The sequence below is a fragment of the Kryptolebias marmoratus genome, linkage group LG7 (assembly GCF_001649575.2).
Source record: "Kryptolebias marmoratus isolate JLee-2015 linkage group LG7, ASM164957v2, whole genome shotgun sequence".
NCBI classification, from domain to species: domain Eukaryota; kingdom Metazoa; phylum Chordata; class Actinopteri; order Cyprinodontiformes; family Rivulidae; genus Kryptolebias; species Kryptolebias marmoratus.
In genome coordinates this window covers 14051765-14073352 of record NC_051436.1, presented here as the reverse complement: position 1 = coordinate 14073352, position 21588 = coordinate 14051765, and the positions used below count along the sequence as shown (strand labels likewise).

Sequence of the window (21588 nt, the reverse complement as noted above, 5' to 3'; positions counted from 1 at the left end):
GTATAAACTGGTTAATTCTGAGTTATTTTCTTGGTCAGGTTTGTGTCAGAGGAGTGTGTTTTTATCATTTATTATTATTAGTTAGTTTTAAAAGTGTATCCTTTCACTTTAGGAGTGTTAGTCGTTTTAAAACAGGGAGGGAAGGAGAGTCAGAGACCCTGATGTTCACCCGAGAGAAAAAAAAGAACAAACTATTTTAGGATAAAAGGATTTTAGCTACAAATAAACGTGTTTACAGATTGTGGAATGAGTTATAAACATTATTCTGCGATTAAACGAAACCTGGATGAGAAGGAGGAGAGCTAACTATGTAATGAACAAAATCAAAATTGAAAGAAGTTGAGTTAAAATAAGTATTGTGATGAGAATGAGAGGTTCTTACCCAGTCCTGAAGAAATGTGAGTTTGATCATAAATTACTTATTTTACACTCAAGGCAAAGTTGTTCAAAATATAAAGAAATGCAGCTTTAATACACCTAATACTAATTACTACAGGCTGCTTCAGGCTAAAATTCACATTTTTAGTAATGTTTTCACTACAGTGACCATTTATTCAAAAATGTGTAAAAGACAGTACTTTAGGATTGAGTAAAATACTCTGAAACAATCAAAAAATCTGTTGATTTTTAATGTAAAAATGCTAATTTAAGTAACAAATGAGTCAATTTCCATACAAAGCTGTACAATATTTAAATTAACAATGAGTGTTTTTGCTTCACTGCATATAAAACGTGAAAATATCAAAGCAGCATCATTTGCTGTCAGGTCAGAGGTTTCTGTAACTTTTTTATTTTTTTTTAAATTGGTCTAGCTTTGTAAACTTCACAGCAAATTCTGAATTAAGCAGCTGTTTCGTCCGGCAGAAGCAGGATCGGGGGTTGAAGCTGAGGTCAGCCGGTCGTTTACTTATCAGCGCTCAAAGCCTCCGCCACGGTCCGCTGTGATCTGCAGAAAAACCATCTGGAAAACGGAGGCAGCAGAACCTCCCCGTTACGTCATCTCACCGACGGCTTTAAAGCTTCACGCTCGGCTGCATCTAAAGAGCTTCAGAGCTCCGTGTTCCTGAGAGTGTGACCGAAAACCTGCGTCTTTCCGCGTCCATTTTGATGATGCGTCACAAAGCCAAGCCAAAGGAGAGTCTGAAGGCCATCTCCACAGGAACTTCTGGTACCGAATCGTGAAAACACACGTAGAACTCCTGAGGAACGGGCTCCAGCAACATCCGCCTGGATGTGAGATCAAAAGAAAGATGTTTATCTTTTAAAACAAAGGCTTTTGAAGGAAAGTGAAATCCTGCCTCATTAAGGCTGGAAGTACTTCAAAATGGTTCCCCATGACCCTGCTCTAGTTTTAAATCTACTTTAACTGAATGTAATCCTTCTAAAACCTAAATACAAATACTTTCATCAGGTTCAATGTGTAGTTTTGTTCCACTCTCTCTGTTTTGGTTCATTTCAGTCCTAAAATAGCAGCCAGAAGAAGTCTCCTTTAACAGAATCAGCTGCTCTGAATAAAAACAGATTCCTCCTTTCTAACAGTAAAATATGTTTAGGTCACATTCTGCTGTTAAAGGTCAAAAGACCAGTCAGGTTTATTTATTTTATTTTTCTGAGTCTCTCCTCTCTACAACCTGCCTGTTTATCAGCAGCTGTCGTCACGTTTCAAAGGTTCAAACCTCAAAGTCATTTTATTTCCCCATCTGAACTGATGCAGACGTACGTACCCTATCACCCAGTAAGTCATGGTGGGGGCGGGTTTCTTCTGGTCCGTCCAGTTCTCAGGTTTGCACTGAAACAGAACCCCGTGTTCTTTGACCGGACCCAGACCCCACCCGGCGTTCTGAGGCCTGTCTGCGGCGCGACGGCCCTGCAGGAGACGAAGAGACGCCCGGTCACATGACGGCTCAGTTTGAGACCCATTTCCTCGTCTGCTGGACGACACTAAAAGTGTCTCTGAGCTGCACATTTTATAAGATCACAAGACATCATCTGGCCAAGAATAAATACCAAATGATTACATATTGTTATCTGTCCATCTCTACTCAGCTGTACACTTCGTATAAAAGTGTAACAAGAAAAGTTACAGATGGAGTGAAATGTGAGAATAAGAGTTCATGATCTACATGTTTGTGTTTAGTTTTAAAATCAGGAAAACTACTGTAACTCTACTGTGTTACTAAGGTTAGATATTCTTAGGGAAGTGAAATAAATGCCTGTTAATCTTAAAACTAATAACCTCCCTTCCCAAAGATTTTATCAGTTTACATTATTTACTGTATTTTCTGGACTATAAGGCGCACTTAAAAGCCTTCAGTTTTCCCCAACAACGATTGTGCTCCTTATAATCCGGAGCGTCTTATATATGTAAGAAGTTGTGATGTTTTAGTACGACTTTGGTTAAACTACAAAGCTGCACCGCTCGCAGCATTAGGCTCTGTTACAGTGGTGCACAGACCTGAGCGAGCGGTGTAGGTGTTTACACTTGATGGTTACGTCGGTGCAGATTTCTTCCGTGAGTTTTGACCCGTTTGATTATCTTTGTTATCTCCCATAGAGGGATCATAAAAATGCTGATACAGGCGAACAAGCGCACGTGGTACGCATGAAAATACAAAAACTGGGAGGTGCACGACGATGCGTCTTATAGTCCGATGCGCTTTATATACGACAAAAGTTTGAAAATGACCTATAGCCCTATAGCGCGGAAAATACGGTATTACCAAATCACCCAGCATCAACTTAGTTGAATAAACCAAACTAATTAACCACTGGGCTGACCAAAGTGTGACGTGAAGCTAAAGAGCAGAGAGCCAAAAAAGACGAGTGGCTCCAGTCGGGAACAGAAGTCTGTCATGATGGTGGCACTTGGAGATCTGAGGTGGTAATCATTCTAAAACATCTGAGAATCACTGCTTCATAAGACGGTATTTGTTTACTGCTAATTCAATCTTTAATTAACTTGAAGTGTGCTTTTAAAAAGATCAAATCTGAAACTTCATCATCGTCTAGGATGTTTAAAACCCTTTGATACGATGCAAATCTGCACAGTTCAGAGGTTTCAACATCAGCGAAGGAACTGACAAAAGCTTTCTAACCCTATTTTTAACAAATTAAGACTGAGATGTAGAGAGCCAGAACTGCATCCATCTGGGCAGAGAGGAACTGGTTTGCTGTTGGATCATTTTAGCAGAAACTTCATGTGGAGGCATTCGAACGGTTCTCACCCTGGCCGGCAGACTCTGCTGGAAGGCGGCTCGTATGGAGAGGCAGCAGTGGTGGAAGTTGCGTATGAGCTGCGGGTGGATGGAGCCGCTGAGCTGAGCCACTTCTCTGTGAGTCGGGGTGATGAAGATTCCCTGCACCGCTTCCATCAGGACGTAGTGGAACAAGGTGTTCTCTGCACCCGACGTCAGCCTGTCACAGAGAAACCAACACTTCATTCTGCTTGGAACTTTAACAAACATAGAAGAGAAACACACGGTACTTACTTTAAGTTGTTGTACATTTCCTCTGTTTCCCTCTCAGTCAGGGTCTTCTTCAGGGTTCCCAGGTAGAAAGGGTTTGGGTGTTTCATCCTGGGTGTCTGGAAAACAAAACCCTGTTAGAAGAAAACAAAACTGCCTGCAAGGCACAAACCTGGCTTTTAAGCAACTCTGGGGTCACAAAGAAAACATTGATACGTGATTTAATCAATTATCATAAAACCTGCAACATTTCTACTTTATTTGTATTTATTTTTCGATGTAATAGTAAGAATATTGTTTGATTTCGATGAAGAGACGACTCTGGAAATAACATCAGAGGTGCAGTAAATACTTTTACAAATACATTACAGTCAACTGGTTGAAAATCATCCCTAATTTCATTATTTCATTTTACTTTTGTTTTCAAGGAGTCAGGTTTTCTTATTATCTCTTGAAGTGGTTTTGAACAATAACTATCCAGGTATTCACAAAGTCTTTTAAAGTTGTTGGTTTTTTTTTACTTTGGGTGCTTTGTCACTTATTTTCTGTCCAGGTCTTGTACCTGACCAGAACAGCAAATTGTGCCGTTTGTGCTTTAAAAAATGAGGAAAATGGACAAGATGAGGACAAAAGAAGTACCAAACCTAAAAAAACAAAAAGCCTAAACCTACAGCAGATGAATAGTATCTGAAAGGCATTTCAGGGGAAAAAAAATCCAGCAAAGACCTGAGAGATGCAGCATAATCAATGATCTACTGTAGTCAAGTTTTCAGCTAACAGCTCTTTGAGAAACACTTGTTGGTGCTAAAATACTACATCCTGTCTGTCAAACTGTCTTCTCCTTCATATTTTTATAGATTCATTTAAAATATTGTGAACAAACTGCATCTTTGTAACAGACTGAAAGTAACAAAGTGCCTAAAGATCCAGCATCAACACCGCGTCATTTAAAAGAAAGTCTGACTGAAAGCAAAAAAAAAAAAGAAAAACTGAGGATGACTGAAGACTTTTGCACAGGACTGTATAAAAGATGAAAGTGCATCAAAGACTTCTGCGGTTTCATGCTTTACTTGGTTAACTGGGCTGACTAAAAGGAAAGAAACCCCCCCGAGAGGATGTCATCTTAATTATGTGAACAGGCTACAGCTGTACCTTAAAGAGGCCTCCGCTGCCTCCGCTCCCATCAGACCCCCCGGACCCCAGAGAGTCCCGTCTCCCCCCGAGCTTCCTCGCTGAGTCTGGAGTAGAGTGAGGGCTGAGGCCTGAGGTTCCCGACGAACCAAACCCCGACCCAGCATCCGTCTGCCCCTCGCTCCCACTGTCCGACAAGCTCCTCTGAGGGCTGGGCCGACGGGACTTCTCACCGAAAAGGCTGCGCCCTCTGGACCCGGGAGAGGGGCCTCGAAAGGCGCCGGCGAGCTTGTTGAGGATGGGGGAGGAGGAGGCCAGGCTATCGAGCCGGTCGCGGGTCGTAGCAGCGGGGAGGAACCAGTCGGCACACGACAGGCAGGGAGCAGGCGGGGCGCTCAGGCGCTCCTCCATGCCTGCCTCCAGCACCTCCAGCTGCAGCAAGGTGGCTTTCACCTGAGGCCAGAACACAAACACATCTAACCCTGACAGCAAACAACCAAAACTGGATTTTATGTGACTTTATTCCAAAGCCCACCTGATCAACGTAAACACAGTCAGGCCCCGGAGAACCCAGAGCTGGTGAAGCACAACCACCTGCTTCCAACAAGACACACTGCATGAAGTGTCTCTGAGGGGGAGACAAAGAAAAGAGAAGAAAAGACATTATAACGAAGAACAACTGTAGGAAAACATTAAACATTCAAATGCACAGTCAGAATGGACAGATTCGGGAGGACTCATCTCATTAATACTGCAGCAAAAAGAGGACAGATTGTCTGAAATTAAAAAAACAGCTACAACTCTGTCATTTCTCAACATAATGTGATCTCACTCACTCTGACATGAAGTGGGTGATGTGCTTTCAGGCCTTTAATATTTATTATGTTTCACATGATTCAGGTCACCTGCCTCCCCCCCTAAAAGTGATGACCAGTCAGTGATTTCCCTCCTTACCAGCCCCACTATGAGCAGGAAGTGTCGTCCCTGTGGCTGGCTGAAGCCCGGTGCAGAGCTGACCCCTCCGGTGGCTCTCTGCTGGGGAAACACCTCTCTCCAGATGACCAGCTGACCCACCCGCTGCTCCGACGCCAGCGGCAGCAGGCAGTAGTGCTGGCAGTACAGACACACGTCCAGCAGGTCTTCTTTTGGGAGATGGTTGGCAATCAGGTACGACTAAAGGTGGAGACGGCGCAAACACCAAAGACTTTGTTAAACTTAATAAATGCTCACTGACGTCTGCACCTTTCTCCTCTGTGGTTTTAACAAATGACTATCTAGACCAGGGGTCTCCAATCCTGGTCCTGGAGGGCCACCATCCTGCATGTTTTCCTTGTTTCTCTGCTCCAACACACCTGATTCAGTGGTTAAATCACCTCTTCCTGTTCTGCAGAAGCCTGTTAATCACCCATTGATTCAAATCAGATGTGTTGGAGCAGAGAAACAAGTAAAACCTGCAGGATGGTGGCCCTCCAGGACCAGGATTGGAGACCCCTGATCTAGACTCTGTCGGGGGGAGGATCTAAAGGCAGAACCATCGCAGGAACTGAAACACATCTTGACTTCAGAACCCACCTTATAGAACAAACAGGAGCCGAGTATGACATAGAGACGCCTCAGGCCAAAAAAGTCCTCTGCCTGCAAGAAGAAAATTAAGGACAAACACGAGACAAACATAAAAGAGAAGTTAAGTCAGAGGTATTACAAGCAAAGACTGACAGCTGAGAGATGTATTTGAACATCATAACACAGGTTTATGTGGTTCAGACCATCTTGCCAAATGGATCTCCCTCTGAGAGTAGCAACAATGATGCTTACTGTTTTTAGCTATATGGATGAGCATGTTTTCATAACACTGGTAGACATTCTGACTCCAGGCAGGTTTTCTCTGGGGCACTGTGGCCTTAACGAACCAAAACACTGATAATAGTGACACTTTAGTTTCATTTTCAACCTTTGGCCTCTGCACTACTTATATTAATGTTCTTATAAGAAATCAGTTCTCATCTGCTTCTTGATAAAAAATAAACATATACAAACATACGCACCAAGATGAACGCCGCTCTAAAAATAGGCAAACTGGTTCCTCTCTCTTGACGAGGCCAAAACACAGATGGTATATCGCCTAACATGCATATGTGCTCACCGAGCTGCACCAAATTTAGAATCAGTAATACAACACTAATGCGCCTCTTCAACACAAGTGCACATCATTTATGACTTGTGACTGAATATAAGTTAAAAAAAAAGGAAGACCCTGCAACAAACTGTTGAACAAATCAGCAGGTCCTCACCATTTCTCCAAAATCGGAGGACTCAAAATCAGAAAGTACCGTATCCACCTCCATCTGTGGAGAAAAGACTTAAAATTATTTTTATTAAAAAAATAAATGTATTAACACCACAATGATGTGTGTTTATTTATGCTTGGATTAAACGTTATCTTGTCCGTGTTTTTTTAAATGAACACAAGAGGACGCCAAAGCTGCACTAAAAGCAGGAACTACAGGGGGCCTCCAGAGCGTTGATTCAGACAGCAGCAGCCGACTTTCATCCACTCCCGTTTCATGATAATTCACAGGAACACACCTTGATTTCCGGAGGCAGAGTGAGCCATCGCACCGCCGGTAAGCCATCTAAAAAAAGGGATCCTGAGACGTCGACCGGCGGCGCGGTGGAGCCCTCCCTCAAACGCGAAGGCTGGATGAGCTGCTGGAAGAACAGGCAGAAGAAGTGGTCCAGCCTGGGAGCGTGGTCCTCCTTACAGAACGCCCTGCAGAGGATGCACGTGAGACGTCCAACCAGGTCAGGATACACAGAACAACAGAGGGAACGGTCATATTTCAGGACAAACGAAACAATGGTACGTGTTGTTTTTATATCAGCGTATAATAACCAGAGAGAGGAAGTTTCCACCAGAACCAACCTGTCCAAGGAGCCGTACATCACTTTTAATGTCCGCACCACATCGCCCACCACCGTCTGCAGGCACAGCAGAGGAACCCTGCAGGGAGACGGGAAAAAAGTCAAACACAGAACTGGCTAGACTTCAGCATAACTAATGCTCCTTAAATGTTTGTACTATCGCCAGCCAAGAAGAACAAAAACCCCCCAAAAAACCTTAGATAAATCATTTTTTCTCTTAATGTGGGCGCAGAACATTCAAGTGTGAACGACATTTTAGGTGGGCAGATGCATCTTCAGGTGGATTAAATGACTCATTTCAATAATTAATTTATAACCACATGCTCCTTCCTTTAAACACGCGTTCATTTTGGAAACAAAAGGGCCAAAGAGAAGCAGATGTTAATATTACATGTGAAGAAAACAGATGGTCTTTTTCAGATTACATTTACAGATTAGGCTTCTAAATCTTTCCTCCTTAACAACAATTTTGTGCTCGCTCAGAGTTCATGTCGTGATTTACTTGTCTTCTGTTCGATTCTGACACCTGTCATTTGTGTGACGCCTACACAGATCTGTGTGCAGCACGTGTGTGTGTGTTGTTCCACCTCTCCGCAGGAAGACCGATGACCAGCAGGTTGTTGCGCTCCTTCCAGTAGCCGACGTGAACCAGATGTTTCCCGAGCCAGAGGGACGAACTGATCGATGGAACGGGAGAAAAGAAATGATGGAGATATGACAGAAGGACGCCAAGGTCGGGAAATGAAACTACCAGAAGAGGCTGAAAGTGGGGTTAACGTGAGTAAAAGTTAACTGTTATAAAGCAAATAACACACTTTTCTCCCAGTTGTCAGCTTGGAGAAGAGTCTACTGTGAACAGGGAGGGACTTTCGAAGCAAATACAGCAAAAGTTATTAGTTGAAACAGCTGAAATAATCATCACGAGATTGGAAAAACATCCTAACGATTCATTTTTCAGAAATATAAAAGTAGAACACAGCTTCTCGAGTGGAACGACTTGGACATTATCTGTGTATGTTGTCACAGCGTGAGTCGAACCTGATGATCCGCCCCCCTGTGACGTTCTCCAGCATGTCACAGAGCGTGAGGAAGATGCCCCTCACTCCCTTCAGCCGGCCGGATGCCTCAGACACGGGGTACTGGTACAGGATTTCCTCCTGAGGACAGTTCAGAAAGTGCTGGATAAAATGCTGCTCTGCGTTGGGAGAAAATTACACATGTGGTGAAGAGAAACATCTCTGGTTAGCCTGGAAGCAGGAAAATATGCTACGTAAAAATGTGAACTATCCAATCTTGGATGCTCCGGTTATAGACAAGCCGCTGGATGTTTGTTGTGCCAATCGGACAAGCCTCTAACCAAAGCTTCACTCTGGCGCAAACAAAATCTTACTCTCAGCGTGAAGGATAACAAAATGTTTGACTTTTCAACGTGAGGGAAAGAAAACAAAAACCGAAACGGGAATTAAATGGGAGGAAAAGTTCACTTTCGAAGTTGAGTTCTGTGTAAAGGTTTTAAATGATTAATATCTTACCTGCTGTAGATAACTGTTTGAACAGCCTCAGTTTGGAGAAATAGTTTAATTCTGACTGGATTGATGAGCTAATGGCTAGTCAGAGGAAGATCAAGACCATAGTGGTTTACTGCCATCTTAAAAAAAACTCTAAACACTGGTTCGTGCAAACACTGTTTTATAAAACTTTATCACCCTTACAGCTTCATGTCATACGTTCAATCCAGCAGAAATGTTATGATATCCATGCAGGAAGAGCCCCAGGTGCCAAAAACCATTAAATTACATGTAAATAACCATGTGATTAAAAAGGGACAGTAATATACAAGTTTATAAAAATGTGTTCGTAGGAACTGCAGTGAAGTTTTTGAGACCGAAGCTGTATTTGCACTGTTCAGACCAGCCTTTAGCTAATCAGTAGTCAGAATTAAACTTTGTTTTTCCAAGCTGAAGTTGTTCAAAAAGCTATCCACAGCAGGTAGGATATTATTTGTTCGTAATTTTTCCACAAAACCCCACTTTAATTAACCCTAATAGCCTCTTTTTTGGGTTCTTTTCTATTTTCCATTTTGAAAGTCCCAACTTTTTTTGACACAGGTTTTCACACTTTTCCATCAATTTCTGAGCCACTTTTGACATCAGATTGTCTTTTTTTTTTTCAAACCAAAATCCGACTACAATCCCCCCAAAAAATACACATAAAACTTCATACAGGACCCTGCTTATTTTTGTCTGCTGAAAGGTAAAAGCTGCACATTCCTCAGTGATATTAGAGTATCTCAAAACAAAAATTAACTGCATCTCCTGTATCTAGTTTCTGGAAGTAACATGAGCCTAAAGTGGGCATGATGATAATCATATTTTATATAGTCTGTGTGAAAAAATATCCTCCTTGTTTGAAGAATCTTCAGAAATTTTTAATTTAATTTTAAAAAAAAATGCAACAGGCAATAAAATCTGGACACAACAGAGTCTTTGTTGTCTTTTCTCCTACCCTATGGTGGAAAATACTCAAATAAAATCCCATATTTTTCAAGACTGTGTTGAAACCCTGTCTTTTTAGTATTATTCATTTTCACTGGATTAAATCATGGCTACATATGTATTTATATCCAGATGCAAGACTGACCCCTCGCTATTGCAATTAAAAAAATCAGAGGACTAAATGCTGCAGGAAAACTACAAGTCTGAGCACAAATCCAGAAATGAGTGGGATTAATATTCAGCCCGGCCTGAAGCTGGGTTTGAAGGATGAAGAGGGAGGATCAGCTAATGAAATCGTGGGTGAGGGGATTAAAAACATTGAATGAACTTCCTGATTACGGCCTTGGCAACGAGAACAAAAAGCACAAATAAAGAGCCGAGGCCGGGGTTAAACACGTGGAGGCTGCTGGGAGGGGGAGAGCGAGCTCTGAAAAGCCCACATCCACGAGCCGTCACAGAACGGACACGAGAAAACACCACGGCCGCTGAACATCTCGTCCTCCTTCCAACCCTGCAATCAACGGCCAGGGAAATCAAAGTCGGAGGTTTGGAGGGTTTCTGCGCAGCACTGTCATTTAGGAAATTATCCGCTGGCTGATGTGGCTCTAGAAAACCCCACACTTTACATTTCCACTGAAGTTTAGGTCAGGGGAAATAAAATAAAAATATATGGTAAGCAGATACACGGAACAGTGAAGTACAACCTGAAATCAGCTGTCCACGAAAAACGTCCTTCAGCAAATGGGCGCAGATGGTTTTCACAGCAACATTCATAACGGAGCCGTGGATGGGATTCTGATTAAAACTGCTGTTAACACTTCAGTCAAAAAGGCAAAAAGGGCTAAACCAGCGCGTTCACGATGTTACAATCATGGATCAGCTGCTGTAAGAAGCAGAACTTAGGCTGAAGCTTTCCATTACTTTTTGTTTTAAATCTTGGCAGCCTCCGGAGGTGCTGGAAGCCGTCCAGAACAGAAGCTTTTCTAAAGACTCCCATCAGGGAAACTCAGAGAGAAACCTTTTCACTCTTAAGGTTCGGCCTTCCCCTCTCATTCTTCACTCTAAATGACCCGGATACACTTTCTAAGAACGCAGATAATAAAGTCTGATGTCGTAATGGAGTACTCAGCAAAATAATGATCTCGGTTTTTCCCACCGATCGACTTTTCAAAAAGGTGGAGAAATATTTTATCTCCCAAGGTTTGATAAACAGCAGCCTTTATGTTGCGTTTGTTCAGCAGACGTGATTTATTTCCTAATTATTTGGCACGTTGGACGTCTTTTTTTTATCCACGCTCAGTAACCGCAGCAAGCTTAAATCTTTTCAGTGTTTTATATAAATGTTTCTAACTTTTAAACATCAAACCTGCTTCGACTGAAAAACCTCTAATACTTTTTGCAGAAAATCTATTAAACTCAAATCAGGTTACAGTTTGTTTTTTTTTTTGTTTTTTTTCCAACAACAGGAAACAATCCTGGTAGAGTCTGGACTGGTTGAATATAGGTGCTTTTTTCTCACACTTTAAATGTTGATTTTTTTTTTTTTTTTAGAGCAGTTTTGTAATAAAGTTGGGGCGTACGGAGCAAAACTCAACTCTTAATGTTTTTATATTAATAAGTGACATTCCTCTCATCATCAGCCACTGGAAACTCTCCTACACTGTCTTCATATTCTTCATTTAAACACGCAGAAAGTTTGAATAAAACTATTCTTACTCGGGTGTTTTATCGCTTTCTTTGATCGGACTGCAGAACAAGTCGGAAGTATAGAATATATTGAACAAAACAGAAAAAAAAGCTCAATAGTTTCAAACTTTAACGCATGCTCTTCTTGTGGTTTTGCATTAATGAAATCCGTGCGATCGGACTCAAACTGACCTCCTCCTGCAGCGAAGCCGAGTCCAGTTTGAGCGACAGGTACATGACAACATGAGGGACGTTTCCGATGGACATCTGGAGCTCAGCCGTGTCCTCCCCCCACAGCAGGCGCACCAGCTGACTGACGGGTGGGGAGGTCTTCGTCTTTTGGACCAACGAGAAGTCCCTGTCCACTGGAGCCAGCGTCTCCAGCGTCAGCTTCACCTGGAGGAGGGAGGGAGGACGCCCGGAGATTACAAAGGAACAAAGTTATCAGAAGGGGTGACATTACTGCATCAGCAGGCCAACTAGTTGCTCTTGGAGGTTTTATTCATCTCTTGGAAGTTAGTGCTCAATAAGCTCCTATCTCACTGGGCTGCGACTGATGGGGGATAACTGGAGACACAAAATTTCAGGCAAATATACAGATTTTTACTTGGAATCACACTGAGTTTTTACTGATGAAAGATTTGCACAAACTCCGGGTGAAATTTTGGACAAAATGTGCTGGGAGTTAGCATATGCACGAAGCAAATGTTGCACAACAATACGGCAAATTTGTGGCACCTATGACCGCCGCTCCACCATCGCTCCATGTAAATCTTGTAAATCTTGTTTGACAGTGATGCGACAATCTTGTGCGACGGTTGAGAAATCTGGACTGTATAAATGAGGGTCTCTCCTCAGTCACTGTTCAAAGACATCCTCATGCACACACTTCACATCAAAGTAAAATACATTAGCTGTAGGTGGTGTTTCGTACTGAGATGTTTGTTTGAGCTGCAGAAGGGCCAGCAGAGCTGTGGAGGTTCTGCTGAGACGCAGCTTCAGGGCTCCTTAAAGACGCAGCTACAGACTGACGTCCACCCTCTGCTCCCGGTCACACCCAAACTTGACTGAAACACGGCGTTCATAGAACAAAGAATAAAAGCCTCGCGTTGTTTTACTCTGATAATTTCACGTTTAATGACCGAGACCTGGGGCCCGAAACTTTAATCCGAGCATTGTTTGTAAGTTTCGTCAGAGACATAAAAGAGGCGCTGCAAGCAGTTCCATGAAAAAAAAACAAAAAATAACCAAGTCTTTTTCTCAGTCCTAAACCATCTGGAGCTGACCAAATATGTTAAAAAAAGATCATATTACAAAGTCAAAATTGGCAAAGCTGTATTTTTCTAATCCAACCATCACTCCCAGAGCCTGTCAGCTTTAACCACAGGCCACCAGCCTCTCCAGCAGGCGCCTACATCTGGGCGCCCGACTATTTTCGCCAATTTTACTGGAACACTATTATTAAACAAGAACCGGGGCAACACAAATCATCACGAGATGAGCCCCTTTAAACCGATGACTCAGATGGAATAACTTAGTACAGTAAAATCCATTTAACATGGCTGCCTCTTCAGCTTCTTGGGGATTTAGGAATAATCTACGGAGATATTGATTTGAGTGCATCAAATAAAAGAAAATAGAAAAGAAAACCCGTTTCAGGCAAAGTTCAGAGTGGAGAAATAACCGAGTAAAGGGGCTAAACGAGCAAACTGAGGCACTTTCTCTCTTTACAAACTGTAAGGATGTGGTTAGACTTGAGTGTGCTTTTACTAAAATTCCAGCCTGTTGATGTCAGTCATTTTACCAACCATTCAATCAAACACACACACACACACACACACGCGCGCACACACACAGGAGACACTAGGCTTAATAAATGACATTAGTGGACTGGCTTTTAATACTATTATTTGTCTCTGCGACCATAATAAATACTTCTGCGTTCTCTGTGGGACGGATGCCACGCTGAAACAACTCATCCAACATCAAACACAGAAACCTCACACACACTCACACACACACATGGTAAAATCATTCTGTCAGCAATGCAACTCGTTTTTTTTTCTCCCCAAGTTCTTAAAGTCATTCTTCTGCCCGGAGATCCTTGTTATTTTTCCATAAAATCTTCCCCTGCGATGTAATTTAGTTTCCAACTACATCTTCTAATCAGCTGAGCTTTCAGACCCACAACAAGTTCCTGTGGCAAAAAAAAAAAACTGTCAGAAGGCTGTCCGCCATGTTTGCCGTCAGCTCTGCACACACTCTGTCATTTGTGAATTCCTGGTTTTTGATGGTTAGCTCTCTGGGGTGAATTCTTGACTGAGGAACAGGCAGTCAACAGACGACAACAATCAGAAAAATGGTTTCTCAGTAACTGAGGTTTTTCTACTGTTTTTCTACTCTCGCCTCTGCTTTCTGTGCAGATTTTAGCAGCTAAGACATAAAATGTGTAAAAGTAATTTAATTTCTGCTGTAACATTGCACATAAGTCACGGCTCAGTGTGTAACTTAGTTTTTGGATCATGGTTTGGTTCAAGTTCAGTACAATAAGAAAAAGAGACAATAATCCTCCCAGAAGTGAAGACCAGAAAACTTCCAAACTAAAAAGGTATCTCTCTTTAATTAAGTAATTAATACAAAAAAGGAGTGCTTGTGTCAATTAATTCGACATAAACCTGATGCTATACATAACATAATAGTACTTCCCAATGTGAAAATACAAAATAAATGAAAAAAAGTATTCCCTGAAGGAGTTGTATATGTCAAAATCTAAAACAAAGATCTTGTAGAATCTGTTAGTTTTCAGAGGATGTGTTGGGGATGACTCTCAGCTACTACCACACAGAATTCCAGCTCAATATCTGTAGGACTGACTGAGTTGAAGCCATGTTTGTGTTTGCTAAGGTCAGTTAGCCGTGGCGACCATTTCGGAACAGGTTAATTCCACAAGTTAATCAGTTGTAGACGTCCATCCAATGATTGCATTCTAAGAGTTTCATTCACAATTTTTTCAGTGGTTCATGAGATATTTTACTAACAGACAAAAAAACTAATACAGTAGCACTCACCTAGCCTCTCAGCTAAGTCGGTGCTAGTTTCGTTCTAAGGTGCAACATCTGTGAACCTGTTTTTCGATTCTACTTGTGTTTTGAAAAGTAATACCTGTTAAACAATGTGAGGTTCTCCCTTTATTGGTCGGATTTTACTGTTTGTTTTTTTTGTCTCCGTGTGGCAGTGTTGAGGAGAGGCGACACACATTGGTGGCACTAATTTGCTCGATCTACCCTGAACCTCAGACCTTAGTGTAAACACAACAAACCTGAGGCTGAAAGAAATGTTGATGGCTCAGGGTAATAAGGTTTCGTGGAAAAGATTCAGGGTAGCACTGTCTAAACCTGGCTGAAGTCAAAAAAAAGGGGGGATTTGAATCAAGGCTGAGATGGTCCAGGATTCTTTGAAAAAGAGCCACGAGTTGTCCCAGAGTCTCAGCTTGGTAACTTCACATGCACTGACCTGTGTCGGTCCTGGGATGCAGGAAAGGACCCTTTCAATGTTCTCCGAGGTCACATCAACGTCGTCCACTGCTGCAAGCTCATCGCCTGAGTGAAGAATGACGAGAACAAACATTGACCTGCTTTAAAGAGTCCATGCAAAATTTGCCAACAGTGAAAATAGGTGCTTAAAAAACGACAAGTTTCCAAAAAGCACGTGGGAAAATATGTTTAGATCTAATGAATTGAAAATTAAACCTTTCAGGTAGAATTCCAAAAGGTGTGTTTAGTGCAGGAACAAGAGTGTGCATCACCGAAAGAACGCCATCCCCACAGTGAAACACGGCGGTGGCAGTATCATAACGTGGGGTTGTCTTTCTTCAGCAGAAACTGGGGTTTTAGTCAAGGTGAGTGGAATGAGGAACACTTTCAAATTCCTGCCTATTTTGGCTCAAAACATTCAGCTGTATGTTAGAAAGCTGAAGACGAAGAGAAGTTGTATTTTTCAAAACAACAATGACCCTAAACATACATCCACCAACCCAGCCAGAGTCTAGACCTAAATTTGATAGACACCATGTAATTAAATCAGAAGGTGCTTCAACAGTTTATTAGTCCAAGAGTGTGCACACTTATGCAACCAGCTTATTGCCTCTTTTTTATTTTTTTCCGTGAATTGCACAGGATATATGTCAGTAAATATGGATAAACCTGGCAATTTACCAGAAGTGTGTTCACTTTTTGTATCAGTGGTGTCCAATCCTGGTCCTGGAGAACCACCATCCTGCATGTTTTAGATGTTTCTCTGCTCTTCAACAGGTCTTCAACTTCTGCAGAAGCCTGTCAATCACTCATTTACTTAAATCAGGTGAATCAAAGCAGAGAAATATCTAAAACCTGCAGGATAGTGGCCCTCCAGGACCAGGACTGGACACCACTGTTTTATATCCGCTGCATATTTTAGCTGTGTGGATCCATTAAGGGCCCATTAAAGTGTTTCACCTGCTTGTGCGCAGAGAGGCGCAGTAACATCTCAATCACACAACTATTTCAGGTATTTAACTACTCTAATCCTTTGAGCATGTTGCTGCGCGGCATAAAGGGTTTGCTTTCAAAAACTGCCCAATAATGAACTCAGCAGGGTCTAAAAATGATATAAGCTTAATCATTTGCTGCTAAACTGTCTTTTATTACAGATTTGTATTAATTAACATTTATTACTGTGATTTCAACACATTAAGCTCCAGGTGTTGTTTCAGGAAATGAAAGAAGACAAAGTCCTGGATTGATGATTATGGGTGATCTGTGGTAGTTTACTCCCATCAGATATTAAACTTGTTAATAAAAATAAGATTTGATGTTGTTAAAGTCCAGGTCGTACCGCCACTCTATTTCATTTTGTAGTTATTTAGTAGTAGTAGTAGTAGTAGTCTTTTGATGTTTTTTTTGTAAAAGTCTGTCTCTTTATTACTATTAGCATATTAGCAGGCAGCTGTTGCAGAAAACATTTTAGCTGTAATTTTTTCCTTGTCGTGGGCTTCAGGTTCCTGAAAGAAGAAACTCTGGTGAAAAAATAGTTTCTCTAAATCTGAATAAACCTCTAAAGCCTGTTGACTCAATTCATGCTGTATCAACTTAAAGTCAAGCAAATAACTGTCCACACAGCTACGCTCCAACCAGCTAGGATATCTCCTTAACTCAAAGACGTTTATGGGTAAGACCTTGGTATAAAAGATAGTCAGAGATGCTATATAGTTATAATTCTGTCCATTCACAAGCTACTAATTCTGAGATAACTGATCGGTTCAGGACAATTGTCTTTCCTTTCAACAATCATGCAGCAATTTTCATTATTTTGAAGAGAACTAGCTTTTTAGAAGCTCTCAAAGTTGCAGAGAACAAAAACACTGAAGGTATTTAAGCGTAAAACTGACATAAAACATGTTGACAATCTATCAGAGACGGTAATGTCAGAAATATAACCTTACCTATTAAGATTTGACCACATTTTATGGCCGGACTGTTAGGTATTAATCCATGAACGGTCAGTCTTTCCTCCGCTCTGACCTCTTCGGGGACTCCCTGGCCTGTGGTCGGAGCAGGCCGATGCACCACCCCCAGCAGTGCTTCCAGCAGCCCCCCACTGTCTCGCAGAGGGGCCGACGAAGCCGCTAACCGTTTGGGGTTGAGGTAAACACACACCTCCTTCAGCTGACGCCGAACAGCCCCACCCTGCCTGGGACCTGGCTGGCTCTTCAGGATGGAAGCCGGTGGCGATGTCGCCGAGTTCTCCTTACTCCCATCCTTCCCTTTCTTGCGCTGGGAGGGGTGGCGATTTCTCCTCAGGATCCGGGCGAGCCTCTTGAGAGCGGGCTCGCCCTTTGCCCGTGAGCTACGCCGCTTGGCGTTCTTTTGCTCTGTGATGATCTCTGCCTCCTTCTCACTGAAGCGAACATGATTGGTGGAAACACACTGATGTGCAGTGGCCTGGGCCAGAGCGGCCTCCTCTTCGCCCTCACTCAGCTCCAGGTAGAAAAGCTCACCGTTCTTCTGAATATCGTCCAGCCATTCTGGCTCCAAGTCACTACGAAAAAACCAGACATAAGACAGGTGTTTTAATATAAGAGGGTATGACGCATTTCCAACATTAGTAAGAACTGTTTAATGCGTAATGATAAATGTTTCTTCTAAGAGTTTTAGAAGGCGTTTTGCTACTCACCTGTGGAGTTTCCTCAGTTTGAAACGAAAAGTGAAAACTGTACTGACGTGATCTGTTTAAACAAGCTGAACTCACATGCAAATTACCCCTCCTTCCACTCCCTGCTGAGGGTGTTTTATAGTGTTCGCAACCAGGCTAACAAAGGTTTTAAAACTTTTAAGCCTGCGTCTCACTGAGCTGCAACTGTTGGCAACACAAAAGTTGCAAGAAATGACGCTAATTTTCACTTGGACTCTCACTAAATTGGTACTTGTTTGTGCAAGAGCATAACTGCGAAGAAGTTACAACATTTGCGCAATAGTTATGTGAATGACTTGAACATTTGTTGCAATTTAGTCACAAAGCGGCCTAATTATGAGTCAATTTGATGGATTTTTTTTTTTTTTGTCTCCAATCTGTCACTACTTGGTTTTATGGGTTGCCAAGCCCTCACAAAGTTGTCTCACGTTTCCAAACCGAACTGGGACAGCTTTCAGACGTCCAAGTTGTCTCCTGCTCTTAGGAGACAATCTGTTCTGCTAGTTTTTTGGAACGTGATAAAAAAAACGAGCAACAAGAGAGTGAGACCCTGCGACTCACACCAGGTGTGTGTGTGTGTAATCTAACCCTATCAAGGAGTGAGTTTAACTTATAAGTACCTTGTTTCTTTGTTTCCTTGTGACTGAAAACTCTAAGACGCATCATCATATCCTACTTTTTATTACCTTTACATTAGTGCCACTACCCAGTATCCAACTTTTGTGGACAGTCTGTGCTTTATTTTATGGTCTTTCAGGGAAATACTTGTATTTGGACATCATGTAAAATGCAAATACTGACTTAGAAATTAGGAAATGTAAGTCTTTTAAAATATGGAAGTTTGAAATGGAAAAGGTCAACATTTTCAATAGTTTCAGTCTTAATAAGCTCATAAAGAAATTGTTTTTCTTTTTCATTTTAGGCTCTCTCCTATCAGATTTAATCACCTTTGACAGGACATCTGTAATCGTACTGTAAATAAGAGTATGAAGTTAAAAAAACTACCTAAAGTTGTGAAAAAGTAAATGGGAGGAGATGGAAACGCCGCGAATAAAGTAACAATTCCTCTCATACAAAACTGGCTCCAAGCACTGCTTCGAGTCAGGTGTTTCTGTTTTGTATGTGGTTGTTTTGCAGCCACACACCACAGCTGAAGTTTTGATGAAGTTTTTGTTACAAACTCAAATGACAGACAGTCTTACTCTGTGAACTCCGAGCTGCTGAAACTCGATGATGTGGACTCGTCGGCATCATTTTCAGTCTCCTGCTCCCTCGAAACAGAGTTTTCTTTACAGACGCGGGCGTGTGCCATCAGGGTTGCAAAAACGTCGTCTTTCCCACGCAAATAAACTAAAAAATAAACTATAAAAGCGGGTATTTACTCGTATTTTATTAGCTGAAACGAGCAGTGATGTAGCTTCGCCATGTTGAAAACACTAGCTTAGCGCTCCGGGAGGGTCACGTGACTCAACACCGTACAATCTGATTCGCTAGACGGCGCGGTTGCCCCTAACAACGCAGAAGCTTTCTCAGTAACTGCTCTGTAAACGAAACATAATGTATAAAAAAGCACTGTTGTTTCTAGGTTTTCGGTTACACTAAGTTGCAGAGGATGAATAATTCGTGTTAACTGGTTTATATTTTGGTAAAATAAGAGCGTTAATGTGACAGGCGCGTGCTTTCAACACCACACTCTGACACGAGCAATGGTAGGGAAGCGTGACTGAGCTCCTTAAACACCGCAAACAGGCAAAATTAGCAAACATATTACCTACAAAACACAACCAGTCTTGACTGTGTCGGTAAACCGGTTGTATTTAGTTTAGTAGTCAATATATAAAAAAACAGCAGCTTGATATGTCCCACCGCCTCACTGATTTATTTTTTTTTTAAATCCCCTTCGGTATTCAGAATGGTTTTGGCACAGTGCCTCTGGGCAAACAAAAGCTCACAAGTCCATGTTTGTTTAAGGAAATAGTGACATTAATTCAAAGTCAATGTAAACAAACCACTGACCTGTAAAGGAGAACGCTGCGAACAGAGTCAAAGTCCTCCAAGTTGCTCTTAGAGAATGAATTCCCATCTACAGAAAGATGAAGCATCATTTGAGTCTCATGGTTTGGCTGACAGGTGTACATTTAGACAGGGAGCGAGTCTAAATCTCTAAAAAAGCAGCCATCTTCTGTCACATCTGAGCCTCTCAGGTCCTCCTCTCTCCTCCTCAGCCTCTGGCTCTCAGCAGCAGCAGCTCTGAGTCCTGCTCAGCGCACCGATGCTGTCCTGCTCCTCTCCGGGAGGAGGGAGGCAAGGGTTTCTCCAGCACGGGCAGGAACTCAGCCTAGCTCGCTTCTTGGCCAGGTCAAAGTGGGGTTCTGTGGAGAGACTGTGAGCAGTTCTTATCTTACCTGTCGCAGATTGCTCTTCTCCAGTGGAAGATCCGCATCAACGCTGTTCTGTCGGCTTTTACGCCACCATCTGTTTTGCGCAGCTATTTTTGGCGGTAAATCCTATAGCCTTCCTGCGGGGTGCACCGGACGTGCTATAGCTAGCTGCTACTACAGCTATAACCACCTAATTCAGTGTAAGTAACATTGACACGGTGTTTAAGAGGGCAGTAATCTCTACTTTCGTCTCAACCAATCAACACTTGGGACAACTAGGCCCAGTGGGGAGGGTTGTGGGTTTGATTCCCAGGTCCTTCAGTGTCCCTGAGCAAGGCACCGCTCACCAATGCGCTTATTGGGCGGCGGGGCACAAACTAACATGGCAGCGCCCATAAAACATGTACTGTGAGCTGAAACACCATGGGGAGGAAAAGGCACTTTGTCTGTCTTTTTAAGGTCCCTTGGACCCAATCATTGCTGTCAGCTCATCTGTCATGTCAGGATTAAACTTTATTTCTCTGGTCATTCATTCACAAACAAACAAAAAAACTTGTTTCACTTCAGCACTTTGGTGGTTATTGTTTCACTTCTTCCCCACATTGTTCCACATAAACACCAACTCAAAACGAGCTACAAACACCTTTGTTTTACCTCACAAATGTTAGTGACTTTGTCTCGAATATCGAGGCAAAACAAGATCCTTATTTTAAAAAATGATCAAGGACACGTATTTAGAGAGTTTTCTTGTATAAGGTGTTTAGTAGTGTATGTGTTACACTTAGTGGTGTGTAACAGGGGAAAACAGAAATCATATTCTTAGTAGAGGCTGCCATGTTGCGACGCTGACAACTGCACAGCTGATGTCAGCACAGCTCTCTCACGCGCCACCACTGCCATCTTTTGGCGTCAATTGGTATTACACCAGAAATGACTAAAATCATCTAGGAATTGTGAGTCAGTGCCACACAGCATAAACACCTAAAACACAGATAATAAAATAAACTTGACTTTAAATAGCTCAATGACCCTGGGTGCCACACCTACATACATTAATGTCGGTGCAGGTTGTGTATTTCAAAGGCTCCCTCACTTTCACTCTAATTGTAAGATAACCTATTTATGATTGTTGCATCATTGTTGGTTGATTACAGCCTGCACGAAATAACTTATAAAGTGATGATTAAATTCAGCAGCTATGTGTTTTTTTTAGCTTTTTTGTGGTTGGTGACTCATACAACATTAACGTGTATATTAACACATTCTTTTGTAAATGACGTA

General features: G+C 42.2%; 1 protein-coding gene across 2 annotated transcripts; it reads right to left on the bottom strand.

The window, feature by feature from the left end:
• Positions 1 to 441: 441 nt before the first annotated feature.
• Positions 442 to 20495, bottom strand: intu (inturned planar cell polarity protein). Of its 2 annotated transcripts, none has more exons than XM_017438244.3 (17): positions 19943 to 20495; positions 17178 to 17773; positions 15212 to 15297; positions 11891 to 12094; positions 8556 to 8674; positions 8105 to 8194; positions 7519 to 7596; positions 7182 to 7365; positions 6887 to 6940; positions 6168 to 6230; positions 5550 to 5768; positions 5131 to 5223; positions 4617 to 5048; positions 3489 to 3583; positions 3225 to 3414; positions 1725 to 1867; positions 442 to 1227 (listed from the first exon to the last, which is right to left on the bottom strand). In XM_017438244.3, exons 1-17 carry the CDS (start codon positions 20062 to 20064, stop codon positions 1116 to 1118), a joined length of 2880 nt encoding a protein of 959 aa, XP_017293733.1. In that variant the 5' UTR covers positions 20065 to 20495; the 3' UTR covers positions 442 to 1115. The 2 variants fall into 2 exon arrangements, with proteins under 2 accessions (XP_017293733.1, XP_017293734.1); XM_017438245.3 differs by lacking the exon at positions 19943 to 20495 and adding an exon at positions 19129 to 19367.
• Between the last annotated feature and the right edge of the window lie 1093 nt (positions 20496 to 21588).